The sequence below is a fragment of the Schistocerca nitens genome, chromosome 4 (genome assembly GCF_023898315.1).
Source record: "Schistocerca nitens isolate TAMUIC-IGC-003100 chromosome 4, iqSchNite1.1, whole genome shotgun sequence".
In the NCBI taxonomy this organism is placed as follows: domain Eukaryota; kingdom Metazoa; phylum Arthropoda; class Insecta; order Orthoptera; family Acrididae; genus Schistocerca; species Schistocerca nitens.
Window position 1 is genome coordinate 906758684 of NC_064617.1, and position 21941 is coordinate 906780624.

The 21941-nt window shown below is 37.0% G+C and overlaps 1 protein-coding gene across 1 annotated transcript in view; it reads right to left on the reverse strand.

Annotated features, from left to right (window-relative positions):
- LOC126252651 (SH3 and multiple ankyrin repeat domains protein 3) overlaps positions 1–21941 on the reverse strand; it is a 141476-nt gene that overhangs the window by 68508 nt on the left and 51027 nt on the right. The window contains exons 6-8 of the mRNA XM_049953554.1: positions 20328–20647; positions 19987–20248; positions 7670–7960 (exon numbers count right to left, since the gene is read on the reverse strand). Of these exons, the coding sequence (XP_049809511.1) occupies positions 7670–7960; positions 19987–20248; positions 20328–20647 (873 nt within the window). The remainder of the gene's footprint in view (positions 1–7669; positions 7961–19986; positions 20249–20327; positions 20648–21941) is intronic.

Consider the following 21941-nt stretch of genomic DNA (forward strand, 5'->3'; position numbering starts at 1 on the left):
AAGGCTTCTTATGTGGCTCTCCTTACATCAGTTTTGGCTTCATTCGGCTTTTTTTTTTTTTTTTTTTTTTTTTTACTCTTTTCCATTCCTCACAACTTTGCTCAGCACTACCTGTCTTAGGCATACTGTACAATGCTCTTTAGCTTCCTGTTAGTCCATCTTTACACAAGAAAGTTGCAGGACCATGGTTGTTCAATACAAAATGTCAAATTAAAACACCTTCAGCCGGCTAAATTTCCAGCTTTATTTTATTTGTGCAACCAGTTTCAGCATTACATTACACCATCATCAGGTCCCATGACCAACATATAGGAAGAATGCCAACTCTTATATAGTCAAAATAGGAGCCAGTATACAGTCACTGGTCTCTGTCAATTTATTGCTAATACAACAATCCCTTTGATCATTACTTGAACTTTGTCTATTTATATTCAACATTTTCAGTTTCAGAGATGAATGGTTCAAGCTGACTGCTCAGGTAATTGGGAAGGTATTTTTTGTTGCACTTGCCAAGCAGAAGTATCTTCCTATCTTTCTTTATAATCTCAGTTACAGAAGCATGCAGGGATGCTGTAATGGCTTGTGATTACTGATTCCCTGTTCTACATGAACTGAGTCAAAAAGTTTAGGTCTCTTTTAACCAGAATATCTAAGAGTTTATCCTCGTGAGTTGGTTCTCTGAAGAACTGCTCAAGGTTATTTTTGGATCAAACATTTAGAACAATTTCACACAATTCCCTGTCACTACTACCCCACCCTAATCACTTGAGGCACCTAGCAGACAAGTTGAAATATCTTCTAACACTATAATGTGAGCAGGAAATTTAAATGCAATCTTCTCCAAATTTTCCCTCAAATGCTCTGCCACTGCTTCTCCTGAGGTGGGGGGTCTATAAAAGCATCTGAATACCATGTTTGATCTTCACCCAAATTATTTCACATTCATAATTTGTACCAACCTTACTACGTATTGTCATGTTATTTGTGGCTGTAAACACGGCTCCACACCTATCTTGCAATATACACTCCATTTGGAAATTAGAATTTCATTGCTATTAACATCTGGTTTCAGCCACCTTTCTCTCCCTAGTACTATGTGGGATTACCCCTCTTTCTAAGTGAAACTAGTTCTGTGACCTTTCCCCTGCAGTTCACTAATACTACATTATTTTCTTCATCTGATCTGTCATGATGAATGCTACCATCTCTATTTAATGGGACTGACATTCATACCTGTCAGAAATTGGAATGCATCTTATCAGGCCTGTGGAAGCATTTCTCCATCTCAAAAAACACACATGTGCACACCATATGTATTCTGCTATGCTAGTAGCCACTAACTGCATGTGGCGCACACCTGACGTATTGAAAGGCATTCTACTCCTCTCCACCACATAGCAGAGGTCAAGAATTCTAATTCAAGATTGTCACAGAATCATCTGAGCCCATGGTTTAATCTTTCCACTCAGCACCAAACTAGGGGACCAAGATAAGTTCTGGGAACACACATTACCACCAACTGTGGCTCTGGCCTGAGCAGCCAGAGATACCAGTAATTCCTGTGTGAGGTGTGCATGCGTGTGTGAATGTGTGTGTGTGTTTTTCTTTTTTGATGAAGGCTTTGGCCAAAAGCTTAACGTGTAACAGCCTTTCCATTGAGCTGTCCGTAACTCAACGTGTCATCTTTACACTGAGTAGTGATCTATCCTTTCCATAATTGTTGATATTCCAAACTGGACTTTCCATTGTTTGATACTTAGTTCATAGTTACTTTAAGATGAACCAGCAAATGTTCTGAAAGTGATATATGGTATGCTAATCATATGCCCTTCAGGTTTTGACTTAGGCCAATAAGAAAGCAGTTTAGTTTGACTAAGTTTTTTGCATGTTCTGTGGATCATATCTGCAGTAGCTCACATAATGAGGACAAAGTCACCAGGTTTACACATAATATACATTTTCTATGCGAAAATGTGGATACATGCTGCCAGTTTACATAACTCAATTTTTAAAATCTACAACAAAAGTTGTTAAATGTAACTCAACTACATACATACTACATATTCAGAAATTCATCTATGGAATAGAAGGAGATGTTAAAGAAATGATTTAAATTTGTATTTAAAACTTTAATTATCTTGTGAACATCTTTACTTCAATAGGGCAGTGGCCAAATATTTTTATGGCTGCATACTTTGCTACTTTCCGTGCAAGAGTAAGGTCAAGATGTGAACAGTGGAGGCTGTTTTTGTTCCTAGTGTTATGTTTATGAATGCTAATTTCTTCTTCAAAACCATGTTTCATCTGCATCTACATCATACTCCACAAGCCACCTAATGGTGTGTGGTGGAGGACACTTTCGGTACCACTATCTGATCCCTCCAACCCTGTTCCACTCATGAATAGTGCACGGGAAGAACGAGTCGGTAATCCTCTGTATTGGCTCCAATTTCTCTTTCTTCTTGGGGTCAATATGTCAGATGTTTGTGGGGGGGGGGTAAGTAATATGTTGTCCAACTCCTCCTGAAATGTGCCGTCCCAAAATTTCAATAGTAAATCTCTCTGTGATGCACAATGCCTCTCCTGTAATGTCTGCTAGCGGAGTTTGTTTAGCATCTAGGTGACGCTCTCTCACCAGCTAAATGATCCCAGACAGAACCTGCCACTCTTCATTGGATTTTCTCTATCTCCTCTACCAGTCCTACCTGATAGGGATGCCAGATACATTAACAATACTCAAGAATTGGGCCAACAAGTGCCTTATAAGCCACTTATTTCTTGGATGAGTTACATTTCCTTAAGATTCTTCTGATGAATCTGAGTCTGGTATCTGCTTTTTCCACTATCTGTTTTTATGTACTTATTCCACTTAAGCTCACTCTGGACAGTTACACTTAGATATTATACAGCAGATGCTGTCTCCAGCTGTTTGTCATGAATAGTGTAGCTGCACAGTAGTGGATTTCTTTTCCTATATATGTTCAATATGTTACATTCATTTACATTCAGGGTCAACTGCCAGAACCTGCACCATTTATCAGTTCTCTGCAGGTCGTTCTGCAAATTCTTACTATCTTCCGGCTTTGCTACTTTGGTATTGACAACTGCATCATCAGTGAATACCTTTAAAGAGCAACTGATCCTTTCTATTGTATCAATTATATATAGTAAACAGCAATGGTCCTATCACACTTCCCTGTGGTACTCTGTATATTAACTTTACATCTGTTGATTTTGTTCCGTTAAGAACGACATGTTGAGTTCTATCTGCAAGAAAGTATTGAAACAAATCGCAAGTCTGCTCCAATACATCGTAAGCTTGTATTTTTTTCATTAAACGGCAATGTGGGACAGTGTCAAATGCCTTACTGAAATCAAGGAAAATATCATTAACTTTGGCACCTTTGTCCACTGTGCTGTGGCTCTCATGGAGGAACACAGCGAGGATCTCTGTTTGTGAAATCTGTGTTGACTTTTATGGAGGAGATCTCTTTTTCATCATTCTTGAGCATAAAACATATTCCATAATTCTACTACAGATTCATGTCAACAATGTAGGTCGATAATTGTGTGGCTCTTTCTTACGGCCTTTCTTAAAAACGGGAATGACCTGCACTTTTTCCAGTTGTTAGGTATCTTTCGTTGCTCAAGCAATCTACAATAAATTACCGCTAGAAGGGGAGCAAGTTCTTTTGCATAATCTTTATAGAATCTTACAGGTATCTCATCTGGTCCTGACACCTTTCCACTACTAAGTGATTGTAGCTGCTTCGTAATTACGCGATCAGTTATCTCAATATCTGCCATTTCAACTTTCATACAAGAATTGAAAGGAAGGGCAGTGTTACAATCAGTGTTACAACTTCGGAAGACCGAATTCAGTATTTCGGCCTTCTCTCTATTATCTTCCATTTCTGTGCCACTGTGGTTGCTGAGAGAATGAATAGATGATTTTGACCCACTTAATGATTTTACATGCGACCAAAATCTCTTAGGGTTTTTACTCAAGTTGTTTGACAACATCTTACTTTCAAAATCCCTGAACACTTCTCCCATTGCTCTCCTTTCGCTCATTTTTGCTTCGTTCAGCTTTTGTTTGTCAGCCTGGTTTTTACTTCTCTTGAATCTGAGATGAAGTGGTCTCTTTTATGTAGCACTTCTCTAACATGGCTATTAAACCATGGCGGATCTTTTGCATCCATTAAAACCTTACTTGGAACATACTTGTCTAGGGCATATTGAACTATGCCTTTGAATTCTTACCATTTGTTCTCCACATCTTCGTCCTCATCACCAAATATTTGATGCTGACTGCTGAGATATTCTGAAATTTGTATCCTGTCACCCTTGATGAGCTAATATATCTTCCTAGCTTTCTTAACATTCCTTGTAGGACCTGTTGTCATAGATGCTGTCACAGCCTTATGATCACTGATATCTTCCTCTACTTTAACTGATTCAATAAGTCCAGGTCGGTTTGTTGCCAGAATGTCTAAGACATTACCCTCACAAGTTGGTTCTCTAACTGTCTGCTCAAGGTAATTTTCGTACAAGACACCAGAACAATGCCACACGAATCCCTGTCTCCAGTTCTGATGGCATAACACTCACACTCAACAACTGGCAAGTTGAAGTCACCCCCTATTACGATGACATGATCAGGAAAATTACTAATGATATTCCTCAAGTTCTGGCTGAAGCACTCTACAACTAAAAATCCTGACCCACATGATCTATAAAAGCATCCAATCACCATTTTTGACCATACTTTGATACTCCATTTCACCCAGATTAATTCACATTCAAAATCCGTGATAAGCTCGCTAGATTTTATCCAATATTTCACTGCAATAAACACGCCACCACCATTGGCAACTAACCTATCCTTACAATAAACATTCCAATCTGAACTTAGGATTTCATTGTCATTGATGTCTGGTTGCAACCAGTTTTCTGTTCCCAATACTAGCTGTGCATCATAACCTTCAGTAAGCGATACTAATTCTGGGACTTTTCCTTGGATGCTCCCACAGTTTACTAAAATCATATTAATCTTTTCTATTGCTGATCTGCGAGGACCGAGATTCTGTGAGGTCACTGTGGCTGATTTAACAGGCAAATCGTCTGATCCCAAGGGAGGGGTTATCTAACCTAAAAAGCCCCATATGCACGCCACAAGTACTCCGCTACCCTAGTAGCTGCTTCCTGCATGTAGTGCACACCTGACCTATTAAGGGGAACCCTACAATTCTGTACCCAATAGCAGAGGTCAAGAAATTCGCATCCGATACCGTCGCACAGTTGTCTGAGCCTCTGGTTTAGACCTTCCACTCTGCTCTAAACCAGAGGACCACAATCAATCCTGCTACAAATAGACAGTATAACCTGCCCCCTGTGTGCATTGCTAGTTGCCTTCACCAAATCAGCCAGCCGCTGAAAGCAGCTGAGGATGGGCTCAGAACCTAAGTGGTAGGCGTCATTTGTGTCGACGTGTGCCACTACATGCAGCCGGTTGCACCCAGTGCCTCCTCCACATCACAGATGAAATACCAATGACAAGAATACCCACCCTCTGTACTTGTCTGGACTGGGCAGGAAAATTGACTGCTGGCTCGACAGGAGAGCCATCCCGTGCCTAGGTGTGGAATTACCCCAGAAAATTATTCCTCGTAACATCCATGTGTGCAAAGTAAGCTAGACTTCTAATGCTTAAGCCACCAAAATTAGAAATTGGACATAGAAGTTGCTGAAATCTTGCCTTGTACAGAATTAAATGAAGTACATTTTCTTCTTAGTTAAGTGATATACTGGTTACCAAGAACAAAGCAATAATACTTTTCACTATTTCATTCAGTGCTTATTCTGTTGTTGCAATTCTGTTTGATTATGATTCTTACATCATCAGCAAAGAGCACTAAGAAATTGTGTTCAACCTTTCCAGAACATTAAAATGTTACCACCACCCAACCATTTTCGACCATCCCGGCATGCCCAGATGTTTGTGACCCATTTTTCTGTAATATGACTGAATTATTCATTTTAAATAATTTATGAGGATTTACTCCAAAAGCTAGCAAGTTTTCAATCTCTTTTGTGTGTGCCTGTCAATGACTCCTTCTGCTAATCTGTGAGTGATTTCCACTCCTAAATTGTACCCATTCTGCCAACACTTTCTTTAATATATACATTATTCATCAAGAAAATATCACCTACCCTCTGTGGTTGTGAACATTTGTCTACAAATGCCTACAAAGGCTCACAGTGCATTTATTACTCATCTACAGCCACTCCACTTCCCCATATATTATGTTGCCTTTCTATGTTACCATATCATTACTGCATTGACTCCTCAGGCATTGTAGTAAAAATCATTTGTTTTTTAATTACTCAATGGATAGGAGAAAGGTAATTTACTTAAAAAGTTAATAAAACGGTATCTTTTACACAATATCCCATCAGTTACAAATTTATTGCAAAGGTGGGAAATGCTTTTGACTTTTTTGTTACACAATTTTTCTTACATCTACAAAAATTGAGCTTCTATATCTCATGCTGACCTTTCTAAACATAAAGTCAATATACATGGTGTCCCAGGAGGAATAGTCAGTATTCAGGGACACGAAAGGGACAATATGCATACCTTAAGATCTATGTACATTTCTTTATCTTTGATACTGTGAAACAAGTCTTTTCTACTACAAGCTCATTGCTTTCCATATTATGAAAGGTACCAGTATGGATCAAAACAAGAAAGAAATGTCCAGTAAACAGTAACTAAAGTGCGTACTTTATGAGCTGTGAGCACTTGTTCATCTTCAATACTGTGAAACACATCCCTTCTTCCAAACAAGTGCTCATAGCTCTTACGATACATTTTGGACTGCATGTTTACTAAATTTTCTTGCTATGAATAATCATTCCTCTCATATCCCTGAATACTGAGACTTCCTCGGACACCCTTTTGCCTAACCACAGCTGTGTATTACCTTGAAATAAATTGTTGTAAAACAAAAAAGTTAGAGAAAGGGTATGACACTTATAATGTAGTAAATTCACAAACAAAGGTACACATAACAACTTCTTTCTTTCTAATATTCATCACATTTCTGTAATTATGTGCACATCTTAGTACTTTTTTACTTACCTGAATGTTCAGGAACCTGTACAATAGCATTATTGTTATTATTATTATTATTATTATTATTATCATCATCATTACTGTTATTATTTCACTATTGTATTTCCAGTGAACATACATATTCTGAGACATTGTTGAAACTTTCACTTTATTTTAAGCCCTCCAATAATGATCAGTATACATATAATAACAATATTAGAATGAACAGGCATAATGTGTGAATCTGCACACAGTATTCTTGTGTTTTTGCATTGCATAAATTGCTTGCATACATGAATTTCAAAGCTTGAGTTTCAATTTAAAGAATCCTCATTCTGGATCAGTCAAAACAAAAGATGATGTTAAACCATATGTAACAAAAAGGTAATTGTAGTCGGCTTTATTCACACTGATACTGGTGTGCTGAAACACAACATGGGCCTGCCAACACTCATTCTAAACATACAATTAGGAGCTTGCTGCAAGCTGTGAGGGTGAAGGAGCAAGCAAGCAGCCAAGCATACAGACGGTGGTGATGGTTGTGGTTCCTACCTGTAACATAGCTTGCACTATCTTCTGCACTGGGTTGCGTAGAGCCGCTACTCGTCTCACTCAGGCTGGACGACGCCGAGCTGTAGGGGGGCAGCGAGCGGTTCGAGGGGGAGGGAGAGGGAGGCAGCTCCAGGTTGAGAGGGTCTGTGGGAACCCTGCTTATCGAGGAGTGATGGTGGGGATGGTGGTGGAGATGATGGTGCTGGTGTTGGTGTTGCATCCCCCCACCCCCACCTGCACCTGCACCCGTTCGACGCCTGGGGTTGTACCGGGGGGGTTCTCGGAACGGGACTGCAAACACCAATTACACGGTCAGGTCTGAGCTAGGAGATTTTTTAACAGGAAGTGTAGGGTAAAACCTTGTTTTTATGTCCTACAAAACATGTCTAAAAGCTGGTGGGAAGATTAATACATTCATGTTAATTGCATATTCATTTACATAAATCACAAATCAATAACTGTATTTAAATCTGGTTAATTTAGAGTATGATATAAATAAAACATATAAGCAGAGACTCTCCATCTCATAAAAATGAGCATCTTCTGGAAACTAAATATTTATCAACAAACAAGTGTTATTTAATTATTTTATTTCATTTAGTGTTGGCTGTAAATATAATTACACTATCAAAGTAATTTTTATACAATTACAATGTGATGAAGTATCCCACATTGGACTGTTATGAGATACATCGATGTTGAACTTTCAGACATGTTGTGGCATTGTTATGGAGATAAAGTTAGGCAAGGATGGGTGAGGCACAGTGACAATTAAGATATTAAGCACAGTAGGTTAGGGAAAATTTTCTCAGGCCTACTTTTATTTCCATATTCTTACTTTGATGATCAAGACCTAGTGTGAAAAAAGTGTCTTGTAAAAATACATGAAGTTAATAATAACTGAGTGTGTGTGTGTCTGTCTGTGTGTGTGTGTGTGTGGTTTTCTGGATTCTATTATTAGATGAAATAACTGTTTGTGTGTGTGTGTGTGTGTGTGTGTGTGTGTGTGTGTGTGTGTGTGTGTGTGTGGTTTTCTGGATTCTATTATTAGATGAAATAACTGTTTGTAATATGAAATAGGTAATCCATTTACTAAATAATGACCTGATATTTTAAAAGGGGCAATTTCTCAAAACTAAATGAGGTGCAATACAGGATCAATACTTGTCAATAATGTCTTATATTACCAATGACATCTGATACACTGGTATTTCTGAGAAGTTTGTAGCACTGTGGAGACAGCAGTGGTGTGCTAACCCACTACAAATAGACTTCAAAGTGTAAAATATTAGTATATATTCCTGTTATCTGCAGGTTAGTTTTGAGCAATTATCTCATACAACTACCTACACGCACCATGTAGTACGTCTTCTTCACACAAAACTGATGATTTTGAAATATATGACATTTATCCCATACTAGCAACAAATTTTAATGAGTTTTTTAATACTTAGCTGCAAGCCTAGAAAGAGGCCTGATATCTAAGTTGACAGACAAATTATGCCCTTTAACCCTAATAAATAACATTCCTAATCTTTGTTTAAAGCCCGCACCCCACCTGTCCTTTAAGTACTCTTGTAGCCTGTTAGTGACAGATACATCATCCTCTAAAAATATGAACAGTGAACTTAATCTAATATACTGACGCATGACAAAGTTAAATGTACATGAATTCCTACACAACATAATTAACTTTTCTGAGGGACATACAGTCAAAATAAAATGTTTGCTGTAAGCTGTAGTTTTCTTCTCCTGTTACTGGATGAAAAACATTGTTAGAGTGTTACACGTTTGGTTTAGAATGTAGTGTATCACAGTTACAAGGTCAAAAGGATTATTTCACACTTCACAAGCTACATTAATGTTACATACAGATCTTACAGAAATTCTGTTCATCTTTTAAATCAAGCAACAAGTAATTAGGACAAATACATTGTATGTTACAATATGCACAACCATCACCACCGAACTACCCCCAAACAGTCAGGAAATAGGAACAACAAGCTCTACACTACGTCACTACAACTAGCTGGGGTAGACAGTATCAAAGGAAGAAAACAATAAGGAAAAGCAGAAAAAGACAGCACATTGAAAGTTGAGTATGTTAATCAGAATTTTTCAACATCGGAAAAGTGCAGCTGTTGCACTGAGTACAAACAAATAACTGAAAAGCTGCAACAGTAATGTTATAACACACTCTTTAACATAATTTTTATTTTCTCCCACTCACTTGTACCTCACAACTGTTTGTTAACTATGATTCTACAAAATCTTATCATTAAATCACACTTCATTGTATTCACAAGCTGTGCGCAGTGTGGTGGTGTGTTGTACTGCCTTTCATTAGTTACGCCTGAAGCAAGAGAACCTTATTCCCAATTAATTTTGGGGTTTATAATACCTCAAACAAATAAATATTATTTCCTAGTCTTCCACTTAATTGTAAGAGTATCTTAAAAGGAGGAAGAGCATCTCCTAACCAACTACCAAAATATGAAATACAGTAACACCATTTGTCAGCATAGAATGTTCATCTGTGATTGTTCATGCCTGTAGAAGAATTTTGATAAAACTTCTAGTGGTAAAACAATATTTTTCACACAGTATTATAATGTAGGGATACAGGAGCTTTCTTACTAATGACTCAGTTGCCCCCACTTGTCACACTGCTCTGCTGTTTCAATATCATCTCTTCTGAGTACCATACAGGATCAGGTTCTCCAATGCATTCCAAACTTCTGTTTGTGCTGTTATGTTTTGCACATCTAGTACCCCATTTTTTTCATTTTCTCCTGATTCCCCTACTTCTTTAAATGCTCTACAGTTCCTGGCACCCCCTCCCCTTTTTTCACGTTTCAAAATTTTTATCATTTTTCCCCATTCCTAATGTGTAATCTCTTTCTGTACTGATTTCTCCTTTTCACTCACACTTCATTACTTCTTTTCACTTTAACTCTCACAAGTTACTAAAAGTTTGTCATTAGTACTATTACAGATATGCATCTTAGCTGTCAGATTAGAGTTACCTCCAAATCATTCCCTGTAGCCTCACAACAGTTTCTGCAGCAACATCATCTTCATTTCCACAAATTTATTTAGCTGCTGTCTCTTCACAAAGGAAGAATTTAAAAGTTTCAAAAGCAAGACATCCAGGAATTTCTTTTAATCTCTATGTCTGTCATCTTTGCTCCACCTGATCTTGGTTTGTTGGCTGACAAGGAGACACTCCTTGTCTTTTTCAATTATTAATAAAATTCAACATTTACTTTAATTTTCAACAAAATCCACTTGCTTTTAATGTGCACATCAACAAATATTTAATTTAGCACTGCATTTTTTTCATAGCAACATTCCTACATGAAATTTTTTCAATTTTCTTGCCACAACACGTTTGAGTGAGAGATCAAGGTCTCTGCATAATCATCTGTCATCATCGTCTGGAGTTGAGTGACCAACTAATATTGTGGTTGACTATTATATACAACAGTCATCTGCTCTAGATCATGGTAGCATCTAGCAAAACCCACAGAATTTGCATGTAGTCATCAAAGAGGTCTCGCTCGCCTCATTGTAGATGATGGAAAAGGCAGTTACACAGTATTGTTTCTTTAACAGCAATGTGCTGCTATAGAATAAGGTGCTTGCTGCAGTGGAGAGATGGCAACAAAGGCAATTTCCCTCTTTGAAAGGAAACAACTACAAATTTCTTTGTAGCCTACCAGCACTGTAGCCTAGCAGACAGCAGCTGTCCCGTTTAAAGTTACTGTAATTTTATGATATCAATAGGCTCCTTGATGACATAATCTTATGTGTTGCAGTATGACAATTACTGATATATATTTTAATTTGCAGTGCTTTCTGCCAATATGATATCCTAACTTGTTGAAAGATGTAGGTAAATATTTAATATAATCAGCTCACATAAAATTCATCAGGGCATGTGAACCTGCCATAAAACAAATATGTTTGTCACTATTGCAGATAGCCTTCATACAAGAACATTTCGACTTTGGTCCAACTTAAATAATAATGACAGGAGCATCTCTGATCTTTTATTTTGTGTATTATTGTATAGCCAACATGCCGCATTGACAGTATTGCTATCATGTTAAACCAAGAGAGATGAAGATACATTATAAACTATCCAAGGGCACATTACCAATGAACACAAGAGATGAATAGTATGAGAAAACTTCAGACGTATGTAAGTGAATGATACATAGCTATTACAGAAAAACAGCTAACAAAACCATATAAAAAAAGAAAAATAGCAAGTCAATGCATATGAAAGAAAGCAGAAGAAAGAGAAAGGAAGAAAAGGAATTAGAGGGAGAGCACTGTATTTGTGATATGTAAGAAACAGGGTTCTGTTTTTGTTGACTGGCGATGTACATGTGCTTGAGATCAAGGTTCAACATATACCAGAGATGCTGCATCACAGATAGGCACAAAAACAGACTGTCACAATATAAGCTTTTGGCCATCAAGGCCTTTGTCAAAAATAGACAACACACACACACACAAACACACACACGACTGCAGCCTCTGGCAACTGAAGCCACACTGCACATTGCCACATTCCTAATATTGTTACATTCCATCCTGGATTTTCCATTGTTTGAGGTCAACGTTCATTGGCTAAGTGCCAGGCTACTAATATGAAGCTCTGGGGTTCAACCCATGGTGAATTGGATTATATCTTCTGTTTATTACCTCTAAGTCCGTCCTAAGATTTTCATTTTCTAATAACTTCTGGCAATGTTTCATAACGTGAGAAATGCCAACTTGCACTGCGGTTAAGACCCCATGTTAAGCTTTAGTTCAAAGGTCAGGGAAGTTACAAGCACACCAACTGCAACAGGACCATGCCTAGTAAAGCATTGTGGTATTCAAACCAACCTTTGGGCTGATGATAGCTTTACCATTACTTAACAGAGAGGGGGGAGGTTGTGTGTGTGTGTGTGTGTGTGTGTGTGTGTGTGTGTGTGTGTGTGCGTGTGTGTGTGGGCATGCACGATGCACGTGTGCTGTTATATAGAAGTCTAACAGTGGTTTCTCTAAAGGTACATACTCTACTGCAGAGATTAATGACATGTTTGCCATGTACAAGTAAAATGTGTGCCCCCATTAATGGAAAGTGTTCAGCCAATAACAGAATGTTAAAGAACATACAAGTATCCCAACCTAAATGTATAATGTAGGAAACTATGCAAAAGTGGGAAAACGCCAACATAATGAAGGCTTTCACGACCGGATGACATTGTTGCTGGTAAACCTTTCTGGCTATAAGGTTGTGACTATCATAACTCTTCTGTTCCTAACATATGAAATAGCAACATATCTCGCAACTCATTTACAGCCATATATTGGAAAAACTGACTCACATATAAAAGACTCACATCATTTTATAGAGAAAACTGAAGTGCTAACTCTGGCTCCTGAAGATATTCTTGTAAGTTTCGACATAGTGTCTTCATCACTATGATCACAATTAATGAAGTTATGATTTTTATAACAGATATTTCTCCAGGAGATTTGTCTGTTCTTGTCAGACATTGCCTTACATCCAGTCAGTTCCAATGACATGATGACTTTCTATGAGCAGCATGGTGGTGTAGCAATGGGTAACCCATTAGGTCCTGTGATAGCTAATTTCTATATGGAAAAATTTGAACAGTCAGTTTTATAAAAGAAACCATCTTACTGGTATTGGTTCGTGGATGGCACACTTGTGCTCTCGCCATGTGGTAAAAAACCTTTGGACGAATTCTTTGGTTTTCTAAATAATATAAACACAAAAATCCAGTTCACCGTGGAAACAAGAAAATGGCGACAGGTCAATGGAAATTTAGAACATAAGGCTTTTCGAAAAGTAGTGCACAAGGACAGATATTTACACAAAAGCTCCAATCATCATCAACAATAAAAGAGAAGTGTCAGTAAAAGTCTTGTAGATACAGCAACAATGATTTGCATGCCAGAATACCTGGATGCCAAACTAAAACATGTGAAGCAGGCTTTCGAGAAAAATGGATACTTGGGGAAGGAAGTACACAGAATTCTATGACCAAATAATGAAGGACAAGCATCAAAATTAACGATGGAGAATACAGTTTCTCTTCCTTTTATTAAAAAAAGTAATAGATCAGATCAGAAAGATTTTACAGAAACATGACATGAGACTGATTTTTAGACCAACGAAGAAAATAGGTCAAGCACTCCAATCTGTAAAGGATAAACACCCTCCTCTGCCAGATGTGGTGTACATAAAATTCTGTGTACATGTGGTAAAGTTTATGTTGGAACAACCACGAGAAGCAGAATATATGACTAAAGAAATACAAAAGTTTTAGCCAACTAGGGAAAATGGAAAAATCGGCTGTAGAAAAGCATGCTTTTCATTCAGGAAGTCACAAAGTGAAGTATCCCGAAACAAAAATTTTATTTACAATGACAATCTATTGCCCATGGATACTTAGAGGAACCACTAAAATATATAAACATAAGGATAACTTTAATAGGAAAGAAGAGACCATGAAACTTAGCAACATGGAGACAGTAGCTCTGCAGAGTCGCTAAACAGTTTTTTTATCTTTGGCAAGACGACAATCCCTGGTTAAGTTTTATCTTGGACAAGGATCATTCTGCTTATCACGGGTATCTCTGGCCATGCCACGTTTTCTACAGTATATATATCACTCTCTGATGTCTGACCCATCTGTTGACAAGACTCAATGGAGGAGCAATGCCTCTGAAGATGTCTGGACAGTTCTGGATGAAACAATAGGAACAGAAAGTTTACCAGCAGCAATCCACACATAGTATTCGTGGTTTTATAAGAGGTCACAATTCCTTATAAAGAGTGTTTGAGTTGTATGAATCAGGACTTAAATTATGTATTATGTTATGCAGTATGAAGTACAGTCCATCAAGTACTTCTGTCGGCTGGATTCCTTCCTACATCTACACCCATATACTATACAACTGCCAGTTGTACCACACATTAATGTTTGCATCTTGTCTTCAAGCATCTGCTAATTCAATTTGTTCAGCATCTCTGTGAGACTCCCAAACATTAAACAACCCTGTGACCATTCGTGCTGCCTTTCTCTGTATACTTTCAATGTCCAGTTTTACTCCTATCTGGAATGGGTTCCATATACTACAGCAACATTCAAGAATGGGTCCTTGGTAAGCAATCCCCTTTTTCATCACTGGATTCTTCAAGAACCTTATCAATTAACTGAAGTGCACCAAATGTTATAACTATGATTGGACCTTTACCATCTACCTGAAAAGTTCCACGAACAATTTTATTCCTCATGAATTAGCAGCATGAAAACAATAACTATGGTAGCAGCTTGAATTAACAACTATACACAACAGACGTACATTCGACCAGTCTGTTGTGAGCAGGCAGTGTTAAATAGTAGATGTGTGACTGTAACATGTCAATGTTGTTGTGTTACAAATTTCAATTGAGCAGCATGTCTAAATCAAGTGTTCAAGACATTCCCCATAATGTTCTGAAGAAGATGGTCCCACACACCCCATTTCCTGACAAAGACAATAGCATACTGATGTCCACCATGACTTGATTGAAATTGAAAACAAAGACAATCCTTTTCTCGAAAAAGTCGTAATTGGTGATGAACTTCAGTGTAGCAATATAAACCTACTACAAAATGACGAAGTGTAGACATTCACATGAAGTGTCAACACTTTTGATGATATAACCAAAATTCAAGGAACATGACGTGCAAGTTGAACAATTTCTAAAATGAGGACTTAACTGACAGTTTCACATGGTTGTACGAATATTCTCTGCATTGAGTTCAAGCGGCAGGAGACAGTGTAGAACTCATAAAGGATTAAAGCCACCATTTTAAGATTCCCTATTTTTTTATTAATCCAGTCTCGAAACTTTTCAGGCTGATGGCGTAAACTATCATTTCATTTCATATCTCTACATGTTGTTACACCCAGGTACTTGCATGGGTCAACTGGTTCCAATTGTGACTCTGATATTGAGCCTATACTATTGTATTTTTAAAGTGCATGATTTTATATTTCTGGATATTGAAAGCATGTTGCCAATATTTGTGCTGCTTTGAAATCTTATGAAGATCTGACTGAATATTTGTGCAGCTTTGTTTTAAGAAAGCATGTCACTGTAGAGAACTGCGTTACATGGAAAAGTCTGATGTTTCTACATTTGTGCAGCTTTTTAATGAAAGTACTTCATCATAGAGGAAAGCAGTAGGTGAAAAAGGTCTGAAGTTGCTACTGATATTATCTCCCTGATCATAAAATACTATGTGAACAGCAAAGGCCCTAACACATTTACATGAGGCATGCATGAAGTTACATCTACCCCCCATCCAAAAAAGTGGTTAAAAGGAAGTTTACTCAGCTGTAGGGAAACTGAATAGAATCCCATAGCATCCTGCATCTTTGTTCAATTTTAGCAATTTCAGCTGTTTATGAATGCAACTGACACTTTGATATATCACATTCATCCTTGCAGTGGAGCGAGACTTAAACTGGGGCAGTACTTGTAGCTTCCCTTTTGTAAAGGAACATATGAAAACAAAATTCAGCTTTTCTGGTTTTGCGTTGCTACCATCAATTTCAGTTGTTGTATTGTAACAAAACTTTGGTGTCACGTGACAGCCATTACAATTGACTTGAATTTCCTTGGATTTTATGAGAGCTTTTTTGATAATATTCTGCTATGGTAGTCTTTGAACAATCTTATTTTCTTCATGAATGAAGTATGGTATTTGAATACCTGCAAAAGTATTCCGATTTAGCTTTCTGCTCTACGTGTAATGTAATATTGGAAAAATTGTAACGTGTTAGTGGCAAATTGATTATGTCCCTAAAATTATCCTAGATTATAAGTCAACAATACTTCAAAAGTGACTCTTATACACAATGAGTTCATTCAATATACGCAAAAGGATTCCATTTTAATTAAGCAAACTCATTATGTACTGTAAATTATTTAAGGACTAAAGGTAAAAATCTCCAAATAGAAGAGGCACTTCATCATCAAAAAAACACACTAATGAGACTGAGAACTTTGAAAGCTTCTGGACGAATCCTTTTCTGAGGCAAAAACAAACACACACACACACACACACCACTGTATTACGCATGGAAATTGCAAAGTTTACAGTTTTGCTTGTATGCCTTTCTACAGCTCAGCATTTCAACTATTTGGTGAACTGTTACCTTTATTCTTAAATTATTTGCATTTCCATCAGAACTTTCCATTACCAACTTTATGAAATGTTCAACTTATCTCATTAAACTTTCAGCAATGAGAGTCTTGCACATGTCTTTCTTGTCTGAGTATGCAGTATTTCAATATGTATTATACATATATAATAAATACTGAAATACAGTTTTCTACTAGTCTAAGTGAAATAAAGCACAGAGAAATCTAATAACGAAGCGCATGTAGATGGTTCTGTCAAATTTTATGTTGACTTTTGTATTTCCATGAGCTGTTACTGAGAAGGCTAAGAAATGTGGGTAGGAAGAAAAAACACCTCTTTGTTGTACTCATAAAATAATGGGAAATCACGTCAATTTAACTATTAACAACAAGGAAAATGCACAACTGAATGTCGGGACCATTTTTTAAATTATACCACTGATTTAGTGCACCCGATTGTTATTTCAAGTGCAACAAGGTTCAACTACTTCACGTCAGAAATGGAACAGCACTGATAACAGAAGGTGGAAACCAGTGGCCATTCACCATTCATACAGGGTACCCATTCATACAGCGTACCTTTGAAAGGGCACAGTCTATTTCCTTCCCCATCCCTCCCTAGTCTGAGCTTGTTCTCCATCTCTAATGACTTTGATGTTGACAGAATATTAAACTCTGATTTTACTTCCTTCCATCTGTCTTTCCTTCCTTTCTTCCTTCCAGGAATGCCACACAAGATTTGTGAACCAACTGGATAAAAAATACACAAGCAAAGAACTGGATTGCAAAAGAAAATAAATAAGCAAGTCACTGTTCATCAGAACAGTACCTTGGGCCACAAAGATATTTCAACATCAGAAAACTAAGGGATTTGAAGTACAAATACTTGTATCTACATCTATATCTAAAGAAAGTTTTGGTTACAAAATGTTTTGAATCCAATGAAGACTTTGTAGTAACTGTTAATTGGTATTTTGCAGTCCTTGCAGAATGTTACGACACAGTATATTGGCAGAAACAAAGTCTTTAACTCCCAGAACTTTTCATCAAATTTTTGTATTAAATTTCACAAATGTTGTGCTAACAACAAAACAAACTGAAAGTGAAAAAGATCACAAGAAGACAAGGGAAGTAATGGAATTGGGTAAGGAGCATCACTCTCATTATATGTGAGAATAATTTGAACGAGTCAAGTGCAGGTCTACCATTATCAGTTATCACAAAACTGAGATCAGTGCATCTGAACCAAATCATTTCAGGCTGAGTACAACAGTAGAGTCCTTGAGATACTAATTCAGGTTCCATAGCCCTGAATGTATATAAAATAACAAGCTTAAAACTTTATTAAACTTCCAATGTCTGTTCAGTCCTTGCCTTATAATAGTTTCAAAGTTAAGATTTTCGACTGGTTCTTCAAACAGCCATTTTACAAGATAGCAGAAGTATTTGAAATAAACATTACCAAAATTAGTTTTTAAGAATATTTCTAAAAGAAAGATTTATGACTGGATACTGAAACAGCCATTTTACAAGAAAGCACAACTATTTAAAATAAACATTATCAACATTAGTTTTTAAGAATATTTATAAAAGAAACGGATTTTTTTGTGAGGGTAAGAGGGGTGGGAGGGGAAGAGTGTGCAACGTTTGTGTTGTTGTTTGTTTTCCCATCCATCAACTTACAAGCTTTGTCTGTTAATAATAACCTGGTCCACAAACATGTTTATTGCAGGTAATTGGTAAAGTCTAAAAGAGATTGAAAAATAATAATAATAATAGTAGTAATAATAATAATAATAATAATAATAATGTGAAAGAAGAAGAAAACAATAATGAGGAAAAAGGATATGGAAACATGAAAGAGAAACCTACAGTAACAACATGCCAATGCTTTACTTCTGAAATTCACTCTGTCTTTGTTCATGAAATAATGCTGCTGTTTCTAGATATCAACTATTGAATCAGTTGGGTACCCAGATATAAGTCACACAAATTTGGCACAGAACTCCATCAAAATTATGCTACACAAATAAGATATTCTGAAATAATGAAAATATTATGAAAAGGATAGACTGCTACTCACCATATTGTGGAGATGTTGAGTCACAGACAGGCACAACAAAAATATTGCTTGCATGAATGTGTGTGGTGTTTACTTTCAAAGAAGGCCTTTTGGTCAAAAGCTCATTTGTTTGCAGTATTTTTATTGTGCCTCTCTGTAACTCAGTCCTGAATTCTCCATGGGTTGATATTCTGAAATCATTTTGTAATTACTATGCTGACAAAATTGTGTTTGCAGTTTCAACCATTTTAAGCAATCAATGAGAGGTTTAGCCCCTTATCTGCTCTGGGGTTTATTATTGTTTCACACTTAAATTACTTTTATCTGTAACAGCAGTTAGTGTGTGTAACATTTCTGGCTTTACTATTGTTTGTTTTACACATTAAAATAGGTCTACTCCTGGATGAATTAATTCTCTGGCCAGAGAAACATAAATAGGAGCCTGTGTACCAAAGCACTGTAGTGTTTTACATAACTTTCAGGTTTGTTTCATGAAGGTTTTATGCAATGTATTTTTAGGAACCTATATTACTATCTTGTCAGGAGCTTACACAATATCTGAATCATTTCATGTGTGACTGACCAAGATTAAAGCACCACTTTAACCATATTTATTCAAATACAATTTCAAATGCTCTTTGAAATACACTTTACAGAAACTGTATGCTGAAAGGTACCCTTTAAGTAGATGACAATTTGTCTCAAGGCACTAACATCATCTTGAGGTGTTTGGAACAGATGAATAATTTTGTAATGTTCTCAGAATTGACAACTTGGTCCTAAATTGTTCTGTAAATAATGCATAACATCCTTTTCAAAGTTTTTAACTGAGTTCATACTGCCAGTTACATGTAAAAAGAAATTTAAAAATAATTAATGAAAATAATAACATGAGGAATCAAAATTGATCATTTTTATCTTTCGTATTCTGTACAGAATAGCACTCTCAGCTTTCAATGTGCACATTCTTACTACATGGAAATGCCTACCAGTTGAAGGATAGTTTCTACAATGCGAACTACTCAAACTTACCAACATTCTCTGGACGGTGATTTTGAATTACTTCAGCAAGCTCCAAGTTGCCTGCAATGACAGCAACCTGGTACGGCGTCTGGTTTGCGTAATTCAGTGCATCTCTATCACAGCCACGAAATAAAAGAAGCCTTGCACATGACTCTTGACTGTTAACTGCACAAACGTGCAATGGTGTGTTGCCGGAGGCATTCCGAGCATTCATGTCTGCCCCGTAGAAAAGTAAATGCTCGAGGTGTTGTACCAGTCCATTTCTACAGGCCTGTATTTATATAAAATAATTTGTAAGAAAATTCCTGCTTACAACACTCTTTTATTCACTAGATTAATAGACAAGTTACCTGATGGACTTCCTGCCACCCCTGCAGATCCTGTGCTCCAATGATGGCTCGGTCATGAAGAAGACCCTCACAGAGCAGGGGATCTGTGCGGCATGTAACCGCCAAGTATAATGGTGTCAGGCCCTTGGCGTCACGGTAGTTGGGGCTTGCCCCGAGTTCCAACAGTGTCGTTACTGCTTCTAGACTGTTGCGTTCCACGGCACGGTGCATGGCTGTTGAACCATCTCGAGTACGGTAATCTAGCAGGGCACCTCCATTAACAAGTGCTATCAGAACCTTAGCTGGTTTCTTGATCCCAGTTGCCAAAGTCAGAGGTGTCTCTGCAAGAAGTGTCCCCGATTTTAGTGAGCGGATAGTACAAGCAATGGCTGAAGTCAAAAGTTTGACTCTCTGTTTTGAAGCTTTTATGGAAATGGATTTCATATGTTCTATAGTAATTTCTGAATGTGTCTGGCCGATTATAATAATTGAGGAGCCAATGTATTAATATATCCAGAGTCTATAAAGCCCCCAGCCCTCGTTTCATGTATTTAAATTAATTTTAGCATCTGTCAATGCAACAAATCTGCATCTACACACATTCTACATAAACCATTGTATGATGCATGGCGAAGAGCACCTTGTATCACTATAAGTCATTTTCTTTCCTGCTCTACTTGGAAAAAAAAGTGTGAGGGAAAAATGACTGTCTCTATGTCACCATATGAGCCCTAATTTCTCTTATCTCATCTTTGTGGTCCTTACACAAAATGTATGTCGGTGACAGTACACTCACTCAACAGTAATCTCCAACTGCCAGTTCCCTAAATTTTCTTAATAGGTGGAGAAAAGAACATAATTTCCTACAGGGATTCTCATTTCAGTTCATGAAGCTTCTCTGTAATACTCGCTTGATGATAAAACCTACTGGAACCAAATCTAGCAGCACACTTCTGTAGTACTGTAGTCATAAGTTTATTTGTAAGGCAAATTCCATATACCAAATTTAATGTGATAATTTATGACCTGTTAAGCTGCAGGCAAAATGTATTACTCCTTAAACAAGTACTATACCTAAAATACAGAGATACAGGCCTCCAAAGATGACACTGCGAACATCATTCTGAAGATGCGAATTTCAGAAAAATTTTTTAAATGCTATATCTCTGTAACAGTTCTAGATGTTTTTTATTTGAAAGATTATTTTATTGATTACAATGGTATCCTCCATTTGGACATACCTGTCAAAGTTCTTTTACTGTCGCTTTTTGAATTTTTTTTTCACAATTTACAGAAAAAAATTTTTTTTTCAGAAATGCCAATCCAGAAAAGTTAGTTTTTTTCTGTTGATTAGTACCACGTAGTACTACATTCTCTGTACAGGAGAGCTTCGCTTTGAAGTTGGGAAGGTTTTATTTCAAAAAAATCATTTTTTTTAACTTTCAAGGGAAATGTATGTCTTCACTGAAGTTGTTTCTTACTAATTTTACTAATTTCTTTGTTACAATATTTATTTCTATTGTCTTTGTTGCAGTTATTTCTTATCACTTGCTTTGTTGTAATTGTTTCTTTTCACTTTTGTTGTTGCAGATATTTCTTACACTTTGTTGTAGTTTCTTATCAGTTTCTTTGTCA